Below are 19131 nucleotides of genomic sequence, written 5' to 3' on the forward strand. Positions count from 1 at the left end.
TAGAGAATATAATCACTTTGGGAATGAGGGAGGGAAATGGTGTGTGAGTGGAGGGCATAAAAGAAATCATTCCTCATTTTCTGTAGTAAGAAATCAATAGATAATGTGTCAAATGAAAAGATCAAGAAAAGTAGTAGAAACCTCTAATTTGGGATTTACAAAGAAAACATGAGAAAAATGCTTCAAAAAATTGAAGGTAGTGTCTCTGAGACATGGTAGCTTTGGAGTGGGTAAGGATAAGCAGAGGATGTGTTTTTCATAAACAGGGTTTGTTGGAAGAGTCCCAGTTTATTCTTGTTAGTCTGGCATAATGTTATTACCATTGTCCCTTTCACTTTCAAAATTATTCCAATGTGGATGAAGCCTTGAAGTGTTATTTGACTTTTTTGTTGTTGTTATTTGACTTTTTAAACTATGGATAGGTAATACTTTGATAAAAATAAAATTAAAAGAGAGAACTCTTTGGATCCTAAATAAAATAACCATATTTCATCCAGCTCAACCGAAGACTTTGATTTTCTTTTCTCTAAAATTAATTCTTCATTTTAAATTAAATACAAGCAGGCTTCCAGTTATGGAATGAAGTCACAAAAGTAAAAGGCATAGCACGGGGGATATAGTTAATGACATTATAATAGTGTTGTATGGTGACAGACGGTAGCTACACTTGTGGTGAGCACAGCATAACGTACAGAGAAGCTGAATTACTATGTTGAATACCTGAACCTAATGTAACGTTATGTGTCAACTATACTCAAATACAAAAATTTTTTAAATTATTTTTTTAAGATTTTATTTATTTATTTGAGAGAGAGAGAGAGCACAAGTGGGGTGAGGGGCAAAGGGAGAAGCAGACTCCCGGCTGAGCCAGGAGCCTGATACGGGGCTTGATCCTGGGACTCTGGGATCATGACCTGAGCCAAAGGCAGATGCTTAACCGACTGAGCCACCCAGGTGTCCCTCAAATACAAAATTTTAAAAAATAAATGAAAGTTATAAAAGAAAACAAATTATGATATATATTGAATTGAAACCTTTAAAGCCAGGAACTAGCTTCTATTTTTTTTCTATATTTTCATTTGTACCTCTCAATAGAGTCTGCACTTTATATTGCTTTAGAGAATTTGTATCTGTCTTTTTCTTGTATTTCTGCTATTAGGTCTACAAGAGGCCTACATTTTTTTTAAATTTAAATTTTTTTTTTTTTAGGTTTTATTTATTTATTTATTTGACAGAGAGAGTGCACGCACAAGCAGAGAGAACAGCAGTGGGAGAGGGAGAAGCAGACTCTCCGCGGAGCAGGGAGCCCAACGCCAGGCTCGATCCCAGGACCCAGGGATCATGACTTGAGCTGAAGGCAGATGCTTAACCAGCTGAGCCACCCAGGTGCCCCTTTTTTTTAATTTTTAAAAAATATTCAATTTTGGAAAGTTTCCCCTACTAGACTTCAAATAACCTGGCAACAAGGTCCTGTTTGACTTCATCCATGCACATGTCTCAGTAACAAAGCTCAGTGACTTGCTCATAAATACTGCTTGAATAAAGGAATGAATGCAAAATACCTACCTACAAACATACAAGCAATATGTCTGTTTCAAAGCACTTTTTACCTCCACTGCCTCATTTAATCCTTACAACTGCTTTACGGGATAAATATACCATCCTATTTTACAGATGATAAAAATGAGGTTTAAACAGATCTTGTGACTTTCTAACAAGGTGATACAGCTAGTAGATACTAGGAGACACTGGACCAGGCCCACTAATGATGGTTCCCATGCTCTTGCCACAATATCAAATGATAAGGATTTAAGTCATTCCACAAACAGAACCTGAGATGCAAAATCAAGAACTCAGGTTAATAGTCTGGCTGTTAGAGAAACAGATTATGAAAACCAGTGAATAATTCAAACATCCTTTTGTCAGACTGGTCTTTGAACAGAAATTATAATTAGTCTGCCCAGTTAGGCATCGTGGAAACTGAAATCACCCTCATGGGAGGACAGCCCACCCTCCCTTGGAGTCTCAGAGGATGAATCCCTGCTGCAAATCTCCAGACCAAGGAAACAGTCCTAGTGGTTGTTTTATTTTTCAAAACATATCTTAAAGTTATAAAAACAATGCGTGATTATTTCAGAAAAAAATAATGAAATAGAGATAAAACACAAAATTAAAAAATTTCAATTATCTAAATCCCATCACCTAAAAATGAACACAGCTTACATTTCAGTGTATGTATCTCTACCTTTGTCTAATACTAACACAAAAAAATAGGATCATATGATGCAAACTTCTTAGTAACCAAACACTCTATTTTGGGCATAGGTTCATGTCTACAGCCATTTGTCTATATGGTTCTTTTAGTAGCTGCCTAGTAGCTCACCATTTAGATTACTGTATTTGACTAATCTTCTGTCACTAGATATTTGGGTTGCTTGTTCTTCCTCTTTTTTTCTATTATTAACAATTAATAATTTTTTCCCATTATTTCTTTCTATTTTTTTGTTCTATTATTATTCTTCTACAGCAACAACAAAACTCTGCACATACATCTCTGTGCACTTGTCCAATTATTTCCTCAGGATAACTTCCCTGAAGTGAGATTACTGGGCCAAAGAGCATGTATTCAGGGTGCCTTCTAACTCCTATTGTAAATTGCCCTCCTGAAAAGTTGTACATCCTATTGATAAAGGATGTAAATGCCTGTACCAATGTATCCCACCAACCCTGTGCATTTTTTGATCAGTGCTGTTACCTTTTCTAAGAGTTTAACCAGGAGGGAACAAGGCAAGCGGGTTGAGATCGGACACAGTTGAAACAAAAAGAAATGCCAAAAGAGTTCTTTAATTCCTTCTTTGGAGCCCCTCCCACACTCTGGTACTTTTCCAGTTTGAAACTCTAGCCTGGATGGTTCCATCCTCAGCTAACAGCCCAACTTTCCCCACCTGTCCCTCTTTTATATTATTTGATTAGGGGTCAGTCTCTCTTTACTAGTGAGCACATTGCTTTGAGATGAGGGTTCACCTTATATGTCAAGGTTTGGACAGCAACATTGCCCAGTAACAGGGTCACCTTGACATGCCTAAGGATTCCGAAATTTCAGAAACAGCCTTGTTAGAATGAACTGTTTAATACAATCTCCCACACTGATCTGCCAGCCATGGAAACAAGGCCACATTGAGGCTGGTTAAGACACAGGATCAGAGGCCTAGAGCTGGTTGTATATTCCTACACCTCCTCCTTTGATTCTTCCTCCCTGCTCCCTGGGCCCATCCCCTCCTAAGTCCTCCTCCACTAGCTGGTCACTGAAATGCCTTTGTGTGCTTTATTTTAAAGGGATGCCATTCTGAAGTTACATTCTCATGGTCCATTCTTTGCTTTCCATTTCTCATTTGCTCCATGATGGAGGATCACATCTCCATTCTTCCTAACCCCCACCCCCACCCCCCCACCCCCAGTTCAGGACATTTGACAGCTTTGCACAATGACTAACGTTTCTCTTATAATTCCTGGGTCTTTTCCTTCCTCATCAAGGGAGCTGGTAGAAGCCAGCCTCCTCAGTTTAATTATGCAACCCTTTTCTCCCTCACGACTGGCAGAGTTCGGCAGAAAGAGTATGCTCCACTGAGGTTAAATGCAAAACTGGATAGTGCATAGTCACCCACATCACTCACTTTATGTATCTTCCTGTTGTTGGCACTGGCCACACTCAGGGAGGGTAACAAAAGAAAAGACATATAAACTTTGTACAGGGACATATCAATACTTAGCAACCCTTGTCCTGGAAACTCACCGCCTCAATACCTGGCTTTTAACACCCCTAACACTGAAGAGGGGGAGGAAAAATTATAACAGGCGGGACAAGTGGGCCTAGTTCTAACTCCTGGTTCGGCCAAACCTCCTCCAATACACGTTGTGCACAAACTACATTCTCACCGAGAAACGGAAAATCATTGTTTTCTACCCGCTCAAACGAGTGCCCAAATTTTTCCAATTCACCAGAACCTAGCATAAACGTACTCATCTAGTTTTACCGGTTTTTTTTTTAAAGATTTTATTTATTTATTTGATAGAGAGACAGCGAGAGAGGGAACACAAGCAGGGTGAGTGGGAGAGGCAGAAGCAGGCCTCCCGCTGAGCAGGGAGCCTGATGCGGGGCTCAATCCCAGGACTCTGGGATCATGACCCGAGCCGAAGGCAGACGTTTAACGACTGAGCTACCCAGGCGCCCCTAGTTTTACCGATTTTAAGAGGATCATTAACTGCCCTATTTGTACGAAAAATACACAGAAAGTGACAGTCCAAAGTCCAACCCTTAGCCAAAATCATGTACTAAACATCTTCAGGGCAAAAGGAAAGACAGCGGAGAAGACACCGGAGAAGCAACTTTGGGAGCTGTTCCGAAGCCCAGCCAAGGTTGGGGCGCCGCACTGCTTTCCAGCCCCCTGGCTTAGCCGCCTCCTTCCCCCTCCGCACCCATTTCTCCCCTAAGCGGCCGGGTCGAGCGCTCCATCTTGGCCCCGCCCCGGCCCCGCCCGAGGCCCCGCCCCGCCGCCGACGTCAGTTGTTATGTCTCGGCCCGGGCAGGGGCCCCAGCTGGTCCTCTGCTCCCGAGGCGACTGTCGCGGCCTCGCGAGGTGGCTGGGGCGTTGGGGACGGCGGCCGAGACCCGCGCCGCCCATCTGAGCGGGGCGGGCGCTCCGTGGCTAGGAAGCCGCCCCGGGGCCGCCCAGGGAGCCGTCTCGGGCCTATTTTTGCTTTTCTTCTTCAGGACCGTCGGCCCGCGCGCCCTATTTCTCCCTGCAGAGACCGCGACGCCCCCTCCCGGGCCGGGCCGCGGTGCCCGCCCGCCTGAAAGGCGCCGCCCGCCGGCCTGAGAGAACCTGGAGCCGCTGTCGCCGTGCCCGCCGCGCCTCTCGCGGAGCGTGGGCGGCCCGCGGGGCCTGGGGCCTGGGCGCCGGGCGCGGCGCTGCGGCGGCCGCTCCTCCCCGCGCTGGGCCCGGGGCCTGGCCGAGCGCCGCGCCCTCCTGAGCGGCCGCCGGCCGCCGCCGGCCGGCCCCAACCGCCTCCCCGGCTCGCCGCCCCTCCGGCCCCGACCTCCCGCCAGGACCCAGCTTCCTTTGTGGATCTGAATGATTTGGGGGGGCCTCCTCCCTCCCTCTTGAGATTACGGTGCTGGAAGGCCGGCCCGCCGCCTCGGTCAGTGCCCCCCGCCCGGGTAACGTCCCTCGTTTTGTTCCTCCCCGCCGGCCCTCCCCCGCCCCGCTCCTTTCGGTGCTTGATGGGTTTTTTTAGTTTTTGCCCTTTTATTTTTCTCGTCTCCTGACTGGAAGGCCCCGCGCGAGGCTCTGCGCCCGGGCCCCTCCTCGTCTTTTCCTCACCCTCGCACAAATAGCCAACCCCCCAGCCCCCCGGCCGGCGATGGCGCGACAGTGAGGGCGGCGAGGCCGGACCACGCTGGGACAGTGCCCGCGCCCCGGCGGGCGTGAGCACACACTCCCCCGCGCTGCGCCCCTTTTTCGTCTTCCGAGCTCTCTGAGAAGAGAGAAGACGCAGGGGAAGATGTGGCTGAAGCTCTTCTTCCTGCTCCTCTATTTTCTGGTCCTGTTCGTCCTGGCCAGGTTTTTTGAGGCCATTGTGTGGTATGAAACTGGCATCTTTGCCACCCAGCTGGTGGATCCGGTGGCGCTGAGCTTCAAGAAGCTGAAGACCATTCTGGAGTGCCGGGGGCTGGGATATTCGGGGCTGCCCGAGAAAAAGGATGTCCGGGAGCTGGTGGAAAAGTCAGGCGAGTATCGGGCGCCCCTGGGGTCCCCTCCACCCGGTGGAGGGGGCGACTTGTACTTCCTCGTACTTGGTGGTTCCTCTAGAATGAGGCATTACCTGGAAGGGTTAAGCAGACTACTCCGAGAGCTGTCCAGGTTTTCTTGGGGGAAAAAAAAAATGAATCCCAGTTTTGAGAAGGGGGCTGGAATTATTTGCACGGGTGTTGCTGTATCTTTTTAAGGTGTGTTTGTTTTTTAAATAACATGTAAGTGCAGCTTCTTAGCATTGTTTACTAAGAAACAATTTTTTAAAAAATAGGGAATGTCAGCTGGTTACAGACAAACTGGAAAGCACTTTTTGTCGGTTGAAATTCACAGGGATATAAGAAAAGGAAAACCCCAAAAAGTTGTCTGTAGATAGCAGTATTTGTCACGATAGTAATCATAGCGTAATAACAGGAGGGGGAAATATTGGAATTCTTAATATTAAAGAGGAATTTAGGGCTAAGATTTAAATTTTAAATCATGAGTTTAAATATAGAGAAAGTGTAAACTGTACAGCATTAGCTTTTCATACTTCAAGTTTGGTGAAAATAAAGTGAATATGTTTTGTGAATGCGTATCTTGTTTTGGAAGAGTTTATATTTCTTTCAGCATTTAAAAAAATCCTTACGTCTTGGATGTAAGCTTTTCTTTTTCCTTTTAGAAGTCACAGATACAGCTGCATCAGCTTAAGTGGTTTGAGAAATAGAATGGAAATAGTACTAAGAGAATATTTATTTAACATCTTAAGCAGTGCATTGTCAGTGACTGTTGGTTTGGGGGTAGGATTGAATAAGAAATATGGTTAATTTTTTCACCCCTGGACAAAATATATCTTTGTTTAGGTAAATGTCCTAGAAGGGGAATGTACTGTAACTTGAGAAAGACATTCTGGGTTGCTGTAGGAAGCAGTTGAAACTGATGGTTATCTTTTTTGTTTCAAATATATCTGCTGTGTCTTTTACAAGACAGTTTTTTTTTTCCTTATTTAGTACCCTATAGCCATTGTTGTGGGATAGACGAGAATACTAACTCCAGAGGACTTTAGCACTACATATTTGCCAACCTTGAGGGTTATCAAATTTGTATCTCACTACGGGGGTAGAGGAGGGAACCCTCTGTAGATGCGATGCTTTTTTTAAGAGAAGACATAAAATCCATTTTTTTTCTTGCCTCTTGTTTACTGACTGGTTTATGGTGACTTACTTCTACCACAGGGGTGGGGGATGAGAAATGGAGTAAAGATCTCTAATAAATGAATTTTCTAGGTTTAGAAGTATCTTAACTGCCAAAGCTAAATCATTTCTCATGGTAAAAAAAAATTTAACAACACTTTTTTCTTTTGACTTTTATTTAGTGTTGCTTCCTTTGGGCCTAAAAATACTTGTCGCTTCGGGTGTACAAGGAATGCACGTATCATTTAAAGAATACACACAGCCCACAAAAGTATGACTCAGATCACACATTTTATAGCAAAGAAGTCTTGGTATAGCAATTTAACTTTATCATTTAAATATTCGTTGTGAACGATTTTGCTGCTTGTCATGCTTGTTTTCACATTTAAGGCAAAAATTAAAATAATTCGACATTAGTGTTTACTTTTTATTTGATGATACAAACTCTCAATTTACAAAGTAAATTTGAGTATGAATGTGGAGGGTTTTTTTCTTATAGGTAATCTTTTGTATCTAACCTTCAAGTCTTATAAACCTTATTGCTATTTTAAGCAAGTGGAAATGGCAAATTCTGTAAACCCATTTCTAAATCTTGTAAGTCAGAAGTATATAAATCATGCTGTTTAAAAATTATTTGAAGCCCGGCATGTTATACACAAAACTAAATAATACTGTGATGGCTTTTTGGACTGACCAGGAAATTAAGTAATTTCCTAACAAATTATGTGATGACCCCACTAGAATATAAGCTCCATGAGAAGATGGATTTTTGTCTGTTCATTTTTGCCTGACACGTAGTAGGTTTTTATGACATTTTTACTGAGTGAATCTTAAATGGGTAGGTATATTCAGGTTCTACTTTTCTTTTCTATAGACTGAAATAGAAGTACTGTGACATGATTTTTAACAGTGTAAAATGGAATTAATCATTGAAGTTAGGAATGTAGAATTTTTTTTTTTTTTAAGATTTTATTCATTTGAGAGAGAGAGAGAGAGAGCACAAGCAGGGGGAGAGGCAGAGGGAGAGAGAGAAGCAGACTCCCTACTGACCTGGAGCTCATGACCTGAGCCCAAGACAGATGCTTAACCCAGATCTGAGCCACCCAGGAACCCTGAGAATGTATAATTTTTGAAATCTTACTAGTGTTATTTTTTTCCTTTCTTCAGGTGACTTGATGGAAGGTGAGCTCTATTCTGCACTCAAGGAAGAAGAAGCATCTGAATCCATTTCTAGTACCAATTTCAGTGGTGAAATGCACTTCTATGAGCTTGTAGAAGACACAAAAGATGGCATCTGGCTGGTTCAGGTATCAGAAACAGTGACAGAAGTGAAATTATTTTTACCAGACTAGTATTCACCAGCTAGTGACACTTCTGTGTACTTGTGTCATGTTTCTTAAACATAACTCAGTCCTCATAGGGAGGCTCCAGTGTCCTCTGAAAGAGGTTTTGCAGACCAAGAAAAATGAGAAGTGAAGAGAGGGGGAAAGGAAGCTTTGGGGAAAGAGAGTCGACAAATCCATTGTAGTTGCTGGATCTTCATTAAAGTTAAGAAACATGGATATATTCCTTTTGTTGAGTGATTTGCCCTGTTTTAGTTTTGGTTAACCAGTTTTTAATTCAGTGATCCAAATGATTTTTGTATCTAAAGGAAGAACCCTGAAATAGAAGTAAGAAAATCCTGCTATTAGGGAAATAGCCAACTTTGTGACTATAGAGGATGAGATATTGTGGGGAGTGGTGGGGAGTGCTCATTACTCTGCTTATGAAATTGGTGAAATGATAATTTTAAACCCTAAACTCTTGTGATATCAAAACTGTGGAAATTAATTAGCATATTAGAGTTGTAGAGCTATGAAAGGCCTAAAAAATAGTCTTTTATGCTTCGCAAAGTGTGCTTTATGTACCACTGATGGTAAATGAGTGGGCACACATTATCATTTAAGGATTTTAATGCAAATTAGAAAATTCAATATTATATTGAAGATGTCATAAATATGATTTAGGGCAAGGCTGAAGTTATTTAAATTGTTAAAAATATAAGATCACTTAAAGTAAAATATCAAGTAAATTAACAGCATGATTTTGGCTAACATTATGATTATTGAATCAGGATCAAATCCCAGGACCCCGATTTCTTGTCCAGTACTCTTGTCATTTCACACTGGGGTTAGCTGTTTGATTCAGGGTATAAAAATCCAAATTGCTTCTTCGTATTTCTTTCTGAGGACAATGATGTCAAAATATGGTAGAAAAAGCTAGGAGTTCAGAGAACTTAGATGCAGATCTGGTCCTGTCATAGATTTGCAATATAATTATGGATAGACAGATTTTCTGTTGTACCTGGCCTCAAATAAAACATATACCTCTAAAGAGGATGGAATAATACTGTGGTCCATGGAGCTAAAGATTAAAGAGTTGAGGTTTGGGAATTCTTCGGGTGATTACATTAACTACTCATGACTTCCCTTTACATGCAGTCTTCCTATTGTGTTTGACCTTTTACCTGCCAAATAATCTAAGTCTGTAATTTTTAAATTCAGCAAAGGGAGAACCTGGGAGGTTATGGGTATAGTCTATACGTTATCCATCAAATTCTACTTTATTTCTCTGTGAATTAATTGGTATTAGAAAATAAACTAGCATCTCCAAAGCTTTAATTTATAAGTAAATAGTTATTCCATTTCCTTTCCCAGATATTTATATCTGATGGTCTGATCAAGAAAGACTTGTTGGCTTTGATCATTTTTAGTTTTATTTACTGAGGTTGAGTTGAATAGCCTGTCCCATTTACCTGTGTTCTCTGTTTAAATGTTTGTCCATACATTGAATGATCCCATAGAGATGAATAATAAATAGATGCTGAACACCTTCCAAACTTGGAAAAGCCATTTCAAAAGTCTAAGTATATTCTTTTGGTATATAGGATTCTACCTATAGATAATTAACACATTCTGGTTCAATAATTAACATATATTCTAGGCTTATAAATGATATACTGTTCTTTTTTTTTTTTTTTAAGACTTTTTAAAAAAAGATTTTATTTATTTATTTGAGAGACAGAACATGCACAAGCAGGGGAGGCAGGGCAGATAGAATGGGAGAAGCAGACTCCCGGCTGAGCAGGGAGCCTGATGTGGGGCTCGTTCCCAGGACCCTGAGATCATGACCTGAGCCCAAGGCAGATGCTTAATCGACTGAGCCACCCAGGCGCCCCTACTGGGGTTCACCTGGGTGGCTCAGTCGGTTAAGCCTCTGACTCTGGGTTTTGGTTCAGGTTATAATCTCACAGTTGTGGGATCAAGCCCCTCATGCGAACGTGGAGCCTGCTTCAGATTCTCTCTCCCTCTCCTCCTCTGCCCCTTCCTCTGCTCTCTCACTCTCTCTCTCAAATAATAAAATCTAAAAAAATAATAAAGATAAACATGCATTAAACTCTGTTAATAGGTGACAAAATTCAAATAGTTTATTTAGCAGTTAGTTGTATGCCAGGCCCTGGAGATAGACTAGGAACATACACCAGGCTAAGTCCTTGCTCCTCAGGCAGCTCACATTCCAGTTGAGAGACGTATGCAATAAATAAGTAAATATTTAATATAGCATCAAGTTAGTAAAAAATGCTAAGAAGAAAAATGAGACAGAGAGTGGCAAAAAATTCTGATAAGGGGACACTTGAATGAAATGAAGAACAAATAATGAAGGATAGTGAATGTTAGCATTATAAATTCTAATCACTAAATTATTTTCCTCTGAAAATATTAAATAAGCCTCACAAGGTATTAGTAGTTGAAAATGACTCCTAAGAAAAATGGAATGTATGTGGTTTTCCATGTGTTCGCGGTAGTAGGACATACATTTAATTTTTCCAGTGACCTTCAGGATTTGTACTGATCGCCAGTGTCTGGCTTGTGTCTCTTGGAGCCAGTCGCTTACATCTGTCAGATGGCTGGCTTGCGTTAGAAGAACAGTCTCTGGCAGGACAACTGAGAAGATTGAGATTGAAACCCTGTCTTCAGGCATTCTGAAGTCACCAGCTAAGCTAAACAGCACAGACAGTGGTGTAAGCACTTAAAAGAGGGCTGTTGGTTTTTTGTTTTTAAATTGAAAATGTCTGTTAGAAACAAGATTAAGTATTCTCTCGGTTGCTTGTCATTCTTTCAGCTTAGGTCATATTTATCTAATCTCTTTTGAAGGATAACTTTTAAAATTCTGTTCTTAGTAACTTGAATTATCATTCTTTTCTATTTATTTTAAAAGAAGCTGACTAATTTCAGTTTGCTCTGTCATTTTTTTTTTTTAATTTTTGAATATGCATAGATCCCGGCCAGTTCAATCCTCTTCAGATTGCCTTTATTTTAGGTATGCTGTGTAAGAAATATTTAAGCACATCAGAATTCTTTCTTTTCCTCCCATTTTTCTAATATCATTCCTTACTCCTATGAATTATGGTTTTCTTTTGTATTTATTGAGAAAAAAATGTAGTTAGATGGCATATAGTTGAAAATTAGCACTTTAGGCTTCATAAATCATGTCACTGAAAGGATGTCTGGATTTACTTATTTAGAGAAAATGTGACTTTAATAAATGGGTATATGACTTAGCTATTCCATCACATGATCAGCTCATTATTTTTCTGGAATGGATTGGTAATCTAGATTGATTATCTTTTTTGGTGACACCAATGTGGAATGGTGATACTACATGAGAAAAATTGAATTTGTACAGTTTATTTAATTCATCCTATATTTCTTATAATTTCTATCTTCTGTGCAATTCATACTTTTATTTTCTGCATGATACATGTTAATGGCCTTCTTATCTTTCTCTTAATTGTTTTAAGATGTATTAATGCTCATAAATTATCCTTACATTGAACCAGAGTATTAGGATGCTCCTTTTCGTGTCAAGTTTTTCCATGTCTATCCTATATTCTCTGTAATATGAGGTGAAAAGAACTAATTTTAGTTTTCCAGGCAGCAACACATATGGGACATCTTTATCATCAATATACTATGTAACCCATGGAACAACTGAGTCCTCTTTTTTTCCTAATAGTTCTTTCTAACATTCTAAGTTTTCCTGCTTTGTTCCTAACCTCAGCTCATATCTCTCGTCAGTTATTTATCTTTTGGTGTTCTGGATTCTTTGGTTTTACCACCACTCAGTCTTCTGAGCATCACAAATTGAAGACGGTTATTATTTTTTTTCTCTCCAGAAAACTCTTAGAGAGGCAGATGGAACAATGGCTAGGCTTCTGAAATGGAAAAGTTAGCACACTCTTTGGGTTTTACGGGTTCATCCTTGTCTTAACATTTGTATTTCTCCTTTTTGACCTTGTTCAATGAAGGATTGTGGTATTTGTTCCCTACTGTCTTTATCCACATCATAAGGAATTTACCGTCACTGGAATTGAGGTAGCAGTGAAAAGCATCATGTGATTTAAAGTAAAGCTTTGGGTCAATATTTACTGAAGTATTATGTTACTATATTTCCTGTTTGGGTAAAAAGAGTTAATAGCTATCTTAAAACTTGTTTAGCTTTGTTCTAGACAATAGTTCTGTCCTGGGAGATTCTAACCTATTTATTCCTTTCTTGACACTACTCTGAAGGTGAAATACATGGCAAGCCATTTTATCATTTATTTTGTATGGTGAAAAACTTTTATTTCTGTTTATTCATAAAGAAAGCTAGTGGGGATACCAAGGAAATAATTAAATGCCATTGAATTTTGTTTCTGTCAATCACTTGTCCTCACTTTTAATGATTTTATACAATTTGCATATACTTATTTAAGTTGGTCTGTGATTTTTAAAGTAGAAACTCCCCATTAATAATGAAATATTGGGGGATGCCTGGTGGCTCAGCCGGTTAAATGTCTGCTTTTGGCTCAGGTCAGGATCCCAGTGTCCTAGGATTGAGTCCCGCATTGGGCTCCTTGCTCAGCGGGAAGCCTGCTTCTCCCTCCACTCCCCCTGCTTGTGCTCTATCTCCCTCTCTCTCTTTCTCTGACAAATAAATAAATAAAATCTTGGGGAAAAAAATAATGAAATACTGAGAGCTGCAGAAAATACCATAGCCCAGCACTCCTGTTCTATGGAGTTTTGTTATTTAATTTAGCCTAGATTTATATGGCAGATGTTCTGATTAGTAATAAAACCCACCTCTAAAAATTAGGCAAAAGTATATGGTTTTTTTTCTTATACCAATGTAACACCTATAATACATGTGGAAGGGAATAGACAATCTGAGGCCTAGTTTTTCTTTGTAAGTTTAACTGGACTACACAAGGTTGACATCAGAAAATATGGGCACTTAGCATCACACACTATTCGACACAGTTCCATGCGTGATGTGCTGGAGCCAGCTCATACTGCTTCATGAAGGGTGATTGTTAACATCTCTTCCCAGCTCCATGTTTAGAGATAACATGTTGGATGGGGCGCCTGGTTGGCTCAGTCGGTTAAGTGTCTGCCTTCAGCTCAGATCATGATCCCAGGGTCCTGGGATCGAGCCCCATGTCGGGCTCCCTACTCAGTGGGGAGTCTGCTTCTCCCTCTCCCTCTGCCTGCCGCTCTCCTTGTGCCCTCTCTCTCTCTCTCTCTGTCAAATAAATAAATAAATAAATAAATAAATAAATAAATAAATAAGATAACACGTTGGTAACTTGAAATCACCATATGGTAGTATTTATACCAAGGAAATCAGCAAGTAATAGAAATAAGTCCCTTTTTCTTTTGGAGAGCTAGTTGTTAAACCTCTACCCAGCAAACCACTGGTTCCATCCATTCATCTAACCATCTAACAAATATTTATTGAAATCTAATGTGTGCCAACTGAACCTTAGGATTAGCACTGAGGGCACAAAGATGAATAACCTATAGCCTGTGCCTTAAGACAGCTTATAGTATAGTTTACTAAAATGTGTAGACCAGTAAAAATCTTAGTATATGATTATCTTTCAGCTGAGTTAGATGGCCCGTGATGGTGCTAGCATCTTGAGAGATCCTAAAGAACTCTATTAGATAGTGAAGTGGGACCTAGGAAAATTGTGGTAGTTTTTTTCTGGAAAAAGTATATTTTTAAATTCGTTGAATTGAAAGTCCTTATGTCTGACCGGGGTCAAGAACATTAATATGCGGGGCGCCTGGCTGGCTCAGTCGTTTAGCGTCTGCCTTCGGCTCAGGTCATGATCCCAGGGTCCTGGGATTGAGCCCCACATCGGGCTCCCTGCTCCGCGGGAAGCCTGCTTCTCCCTCTCCCGCTCCCCCTGCTTGTGTTCCCTCTCTCGCTGTGTCTCTCTCTGTCAAATAAATGAATAAAACTTAAAAAAAAAAAAATCTGTTTTAAAAAAAAAAAGAACATTAATATGCAGTTGCATAGCAAGGTACTATTTATGCTAATGTTTGTCCGGAAAGTATTCCAGATGATAGGTTGCTAAGGAAGGGACTTATAACAGATACCAAAAACTTGGTGGCTTTAGAGAACTTGTATAGTCAGAAGTAGAAGAATGAAGTTACTAAGCTGTAAAAAGCTGAAATAGTTCAGTTAAAGATAAATATTTAATGAGTACCCAAATGATTTAGGCACTATACTAGCTGCAGGAAATGCAATGGTGAGCAAGTGTAGGGATGCCAGTTAGAGAGGCAGATACCAGGGAAGGAGGGGGGAAAGATTCCTTTACTTCCAGCTTATGCTGCCAACTCTGTTCCAGACTTGGAACTTGGGCTGTACTTTCATCTAGTTTTTTTCTAGTCTCTGAAAATATTCCCCACAGAGAACACAATATCTTTCCTGAACTGCCGAGGAATATATCTCTGCTTTTAGTAAGACCAGCAATGTGAGTGCCTCTCGGAATCATCGTGCATACTTTTGGATATGAGCTGTAAGTTGGGAACTCTTACTGGTGTGACACAGTAGTAATAGGCTTAGAGTATTTGATTGTGCCATGTGACTCAGCCAGATGCGTTATTTTGTGAAAATACTACATTTTTAGTAGTGGTTTAATTCAGCCTCTACAAAATTTAATTTATGCTAAACCTTAAGTTGAATAATAGAACTATATAGGGCATTGAACAGAGCAATTTCTAATTGCATAAATCTAACTTCAGAGTCAAATAAAATGCTTTCATGCAATGAATGCCTAGGGGAGTTTTCATTTTTGTGAGGCTCTCTGTGTTAGGGATCATTAAACTCTTCAAAAGCAGGTGTGGGTACAGCTTGCTGAATAAATAAGGCCCTGGGGTTAAACACTGTCATGTACCTGCTCGGATGTCCTACCTCTGATCACAGACTTCTATTTTCTGTGCTGTAACCAGCAGTGCCTGCCAATGACCCCCTCTCATTCCTACTTCCTTTCCTAGCATTGGAGCTCTTGGAAGTCTGAAAGATACCTGTAAAGTGGTCAGGATATTCACTGAAAGATGCCCCTAGACTTAGGGCCATACCTTACATTGATTAAAACAACCTCTTAATTAACCCCTTGATGCAATGTCATTATAAACACTGATCTGAAATGTTTGGGTTATTTGCAGCCTTGATCAGGAAATGGGAGTGAAAAGAAGTTCTTTAAGAATTCTTTTAAAAAGTAGGGAGTATGGTGGTATGATTGCACAGAGACTTCTCAAACCTTCTCTAATCTGAAAAATAAGTCAAGATTTCTTTGATTACTTGATGGAAACAAGAATTACCATATTGACTCTTGAGTAGTAGGGGGAAAAAGAAAAGAAATGCTTGCCCTGCTTTTTCTTCCTGATTATTCAGATAAAATATATCCAACCCTTTTGGACCATGGAAAAATGAGAGCTAGGGACTTAGTGGGTACCGTAACTGGCGTGAACCTCCTCAGAAAGAGCTTTCATGTCCTCAGATTGCCCTCTTCCCGGTTACCTCCACCATCTGAGCATTTGAATAAATGATTCGTGTCTCCCTCAATAAGGCCTTTATTTTCACTAAAAAGCACACAATGAATCATGGAACACTACATCAAAAGCTAATGACGTAATGTATGGTGATTAACATAACATAATAAAATAAAAAATTTTTTAAAAAGCACATCAAAACCATTTGTTTAATGCTTTCAATTGTGTATGCGTTGATGTATTTATGAAGCATCAGAGTTCTTACAAAATGTTACATGTAGCATGTATGTCTCTGTAGATGGGATGATGGTAGCAATGGTATATGGCAGGGGTTAGTGGACATAAAGTGAATTTCAAGTCATTTGTCACCACCACATGCTCTCTTTCTGCTGTCCTTGAAATTTATTAGGCTTCCCAGCAGAGGGGCCACAATGAGGTAGCTATACCACTCTTGTTTCTCCCAGGGGTACATATTGGCACTCACTTCACACGCACACCTGGGATTTCATTTCCTGGAGGCTTTGTGAACATGAAAATGGCCCTTCTTCCCAGAAAGGACCCCAGAGTATAGTGTTGTAATTTTGACTAGATAACATCAGTTACATAGCCTTTGTGAAAATAAACTTGGCCTATATACCCTAGGTTTAAAATAAATCAAACAGATGGTTTCGTGAAGACTTTAGACATTTTGGCTTTCCTTTAAGTTCCCATTTAGTTGTTTTTGTGTTTTTGTTCTTAACATATAATTTTGTTTTTTACTGGTATGTCTGTTGAAGTCCTGCCTTCATTCAGAGCAGAACGATTAGGGAATAAAAGGAAAAGGTGTTAACGATTAGAAAGGCTAAGAAGCCATGACACATTTTGAAGGTTAACTTACAGTTTTCCTTTTTCCTTTTATTTTTTAAAAAATCTTTTACTTCTCCCAATCTTGATTGTGTTTGAAAGCTATTTGCAAGTTTGAAGTAGAAGTTCAAGAGTGTAGAATTCATTATGGTAACTTTTTTTTTATGTGTTAGATCCTTTTCATGATTGTTAAGAAAAAGCCTTTGAAGTAAGAGTATTCATTTAGTTAAAGCATAGTTTAAAAGAAAACATATGTTTGACTCTTGGCTCCATAATTATATTTTTAAAAAGTGAAATTTGAACTCATTGAACCCACATGTAATAATTTCTAGGAAGCTTTATTTACATTATTGTTTAAAATTTTTGGAGCATAGAAATTGCCTCCAAAGGCCATTTTCTTCCTGTGTAACTTATTTCTAGAGAATAGGCCTACAGGGTGGAGAATGTGGCTAGCTTTTTAATATGGTTTTGATTCCCCTCGATGTAACTGCCGCAGAGTGTGGAAGTTTAATGCACTGTATTCAGTGTTTTAAGCCTTTTCAGTTGGGCAGTTGTTCCTTCTACGAGAATTGCAGTGGTAATATAACTGGGAACAGAATCTTTTTCCAAAGATAAAGATGTATTATAGATAATAACTGGTTGGTTTGACTTCATTTTAGGTAATTAAAGTTTCTGTTTGTTTTTTTCTGGGCAAATAGGTCATAGCAAATGACAGAAGTCCCTTGGTTGGTAAAATCCACTGGGAGAAAATGGTGAAAAAGGTGTCAAGATTTGGAATACGAACAGGCACTTTTAATTGTTCCAGTGACCCCAGGTGAGTTGATTAGGCAATTCTTAGAATTTGAGTTCTGACCAGAATTGTTTTAACTAATGAAGACAGTGATATTAGAAGCCTATTTGAACTGAAAGCTAATTATGTTTAGCACACTGTTAGTTACACAGGTGCTTGATTAATAGTTTTTGATAGATAAACTGGCAGGTACTTACTTTCCTTCTGAGAAGACTTTCTCTCTCTATTCCATTCTTCTATATTCTTTCTAATGGGGGTGACTCTTGAGTATGTCTTTAGTACTTTTGGTTTCAATTTTCTTCCCCAAAAGACTGTAGCACATTTATAGCTTTGTACTGATTGAAATCTTTTGTCATAATTCTGACCTCTAGTTTGCATGAGGACACTCATTTCCATCTGCCTCACCCCTAGATGTGTCCTTTTCTGTAAACCCAATGTCCAAATTCAGATTTCATTCTTTTTTTCTTTAATCAGACAGATACCCTTTCTACCTTTCCTTTTTCTGTTCTTTACTGTTGTGTTTTGTTTTGTTTTCCCATTTTCTCAGACAAGAATCCTTGCAGGCATTTCTCTTTTCTTTTGTTATCATCTCCAGTATTTCATCTGTTGTGTTATTTCTTGTTTCATTATTAAGTTATTTCTTTGAAATGCTTTTTATTTCAACTTCTAGTGCCATCAAGTTTTAACTTACATATATTCATTCATTTAATTACTCTTTCAGTAAATAGTTCATAAAAGATTAGCATGTACAGCATGTTCTGTTTAATGCTGAGGAGGGGGCATATGATGTATATGTAGAAAACCTCACAACGGGCGCCTGGGTGGCTCAGTCGTTAAGCGTCTGCCTTTGGCTCAGGTCATGATCCCAGGGTCCTGGGATCAAGCCCCGCATCGGGCTCCCTGCTCCGCAGGAAGCCTGCTTCTCCCTTTCCCACTCCCGCCGCTTGTGTTCCCTCTCTCGCTGTATCTCTCTGTCAGATAAATAAAATCTAAAAAAAAAAAAAAAAAGGTTTAAAAAAAAAAAAAGAAAACCTCACAACATTAGGTAGTTTCTAAGGTAAGAAATACACCTGACTTATCTATGTCCCTTACATGTGGCCCCAATGGGAAGCCCATTAGTGGTAGAAAACCCTCCTAAACTGTTAAACATCAGATTTTCCTTTCTTCTTTAAGCCCATGTTTGCTTTATTTTACCTCAAGATTGTTTTGCTGGTATTACAGGGTGTGATCCACACCTTAGGGTGATCCACACCCTAAGGTATAGAATCCCCTAAGAGTTGGAGATAAGAAGGAAAGTTCTTGTATCTACTAACTCACAGTCTCCTCATCTACCCACAAAATTCACATTCTCTTCACCACAGAATCTTGATCATATTCTAATGCCTTTTGTTGAAATGTCCAAAACAGCCTTAGTGTTAATGTTCTAATGAAAAGGAAATCGTTGTTATTTTTGTCCTTTGTTTATCAAAGACAATTGCATTTGGTGTGATCCCATCATTCCCAAATAGACTCGGAGTGAAAGATCTTTCTCTCCCTTACTAGTGATTGCAATACCAGAACAAATGATAATGCCAATATTTTGATTTTTTTTTTCAGGTAATGCCGAAAGTCAGTATCACTATTTTTTTGAAAAATATTCAGAATTGATTTTGTAAAAA

At 39.7% G+C, this 19131-nt stretch overlaps 1 protein-coding gene across 2 annotated transcripts in view; it reads left to right on the plus strand.

The window, feature by feature from the left end:
- Positions 1–4580: 4580 nt before the first annotated feature.
- LOC123851086 (E3 ubiquitin-protein ligase RNF103) overlaps positions 4581–19131 on the plus strand; it is a 104159-nt gene continuing 89608 nt past the window's right edge. The window contains exons 1-3 of one of the 2 annotated variants that reach the window (XM_045884591.3): positions 4581–5788; positions 8150–8289; positions 17382–17497. In XM_045884591.3, coding sequence (XP_045740547.2) covers positions 5563–5788; positions 8150–8289; positions 17382–17497 — 482 coding nt within the window. In that variant the 5' untranslated portion in view covers positions 4581–5562. The remainder of the gene's footprint in view (positions 5789–8149; positions 8290–17381; positions 17498–19131) is intronic. The other variant, XM_045884595.3, reaches the window with a different exon arrangement.

Source organism: Mirounga angustirostris, unplaced genomic scaffold, assembly GCF_029215605.1.
Source record: "Mirounga angustirostris isolate CCGP_5_RB_7025 unplaced genomic scaffold, mMirAng1.0.hap1 SCAF_10, whole genome shotgun sequence".
In the NCBI taxonomy this organism is placed as follows: Eukaryota; Metazoa; Chordata; class Mammalia; order Carnivora; family Phocidae; genus Mirounga; species Mirounga angustirostris.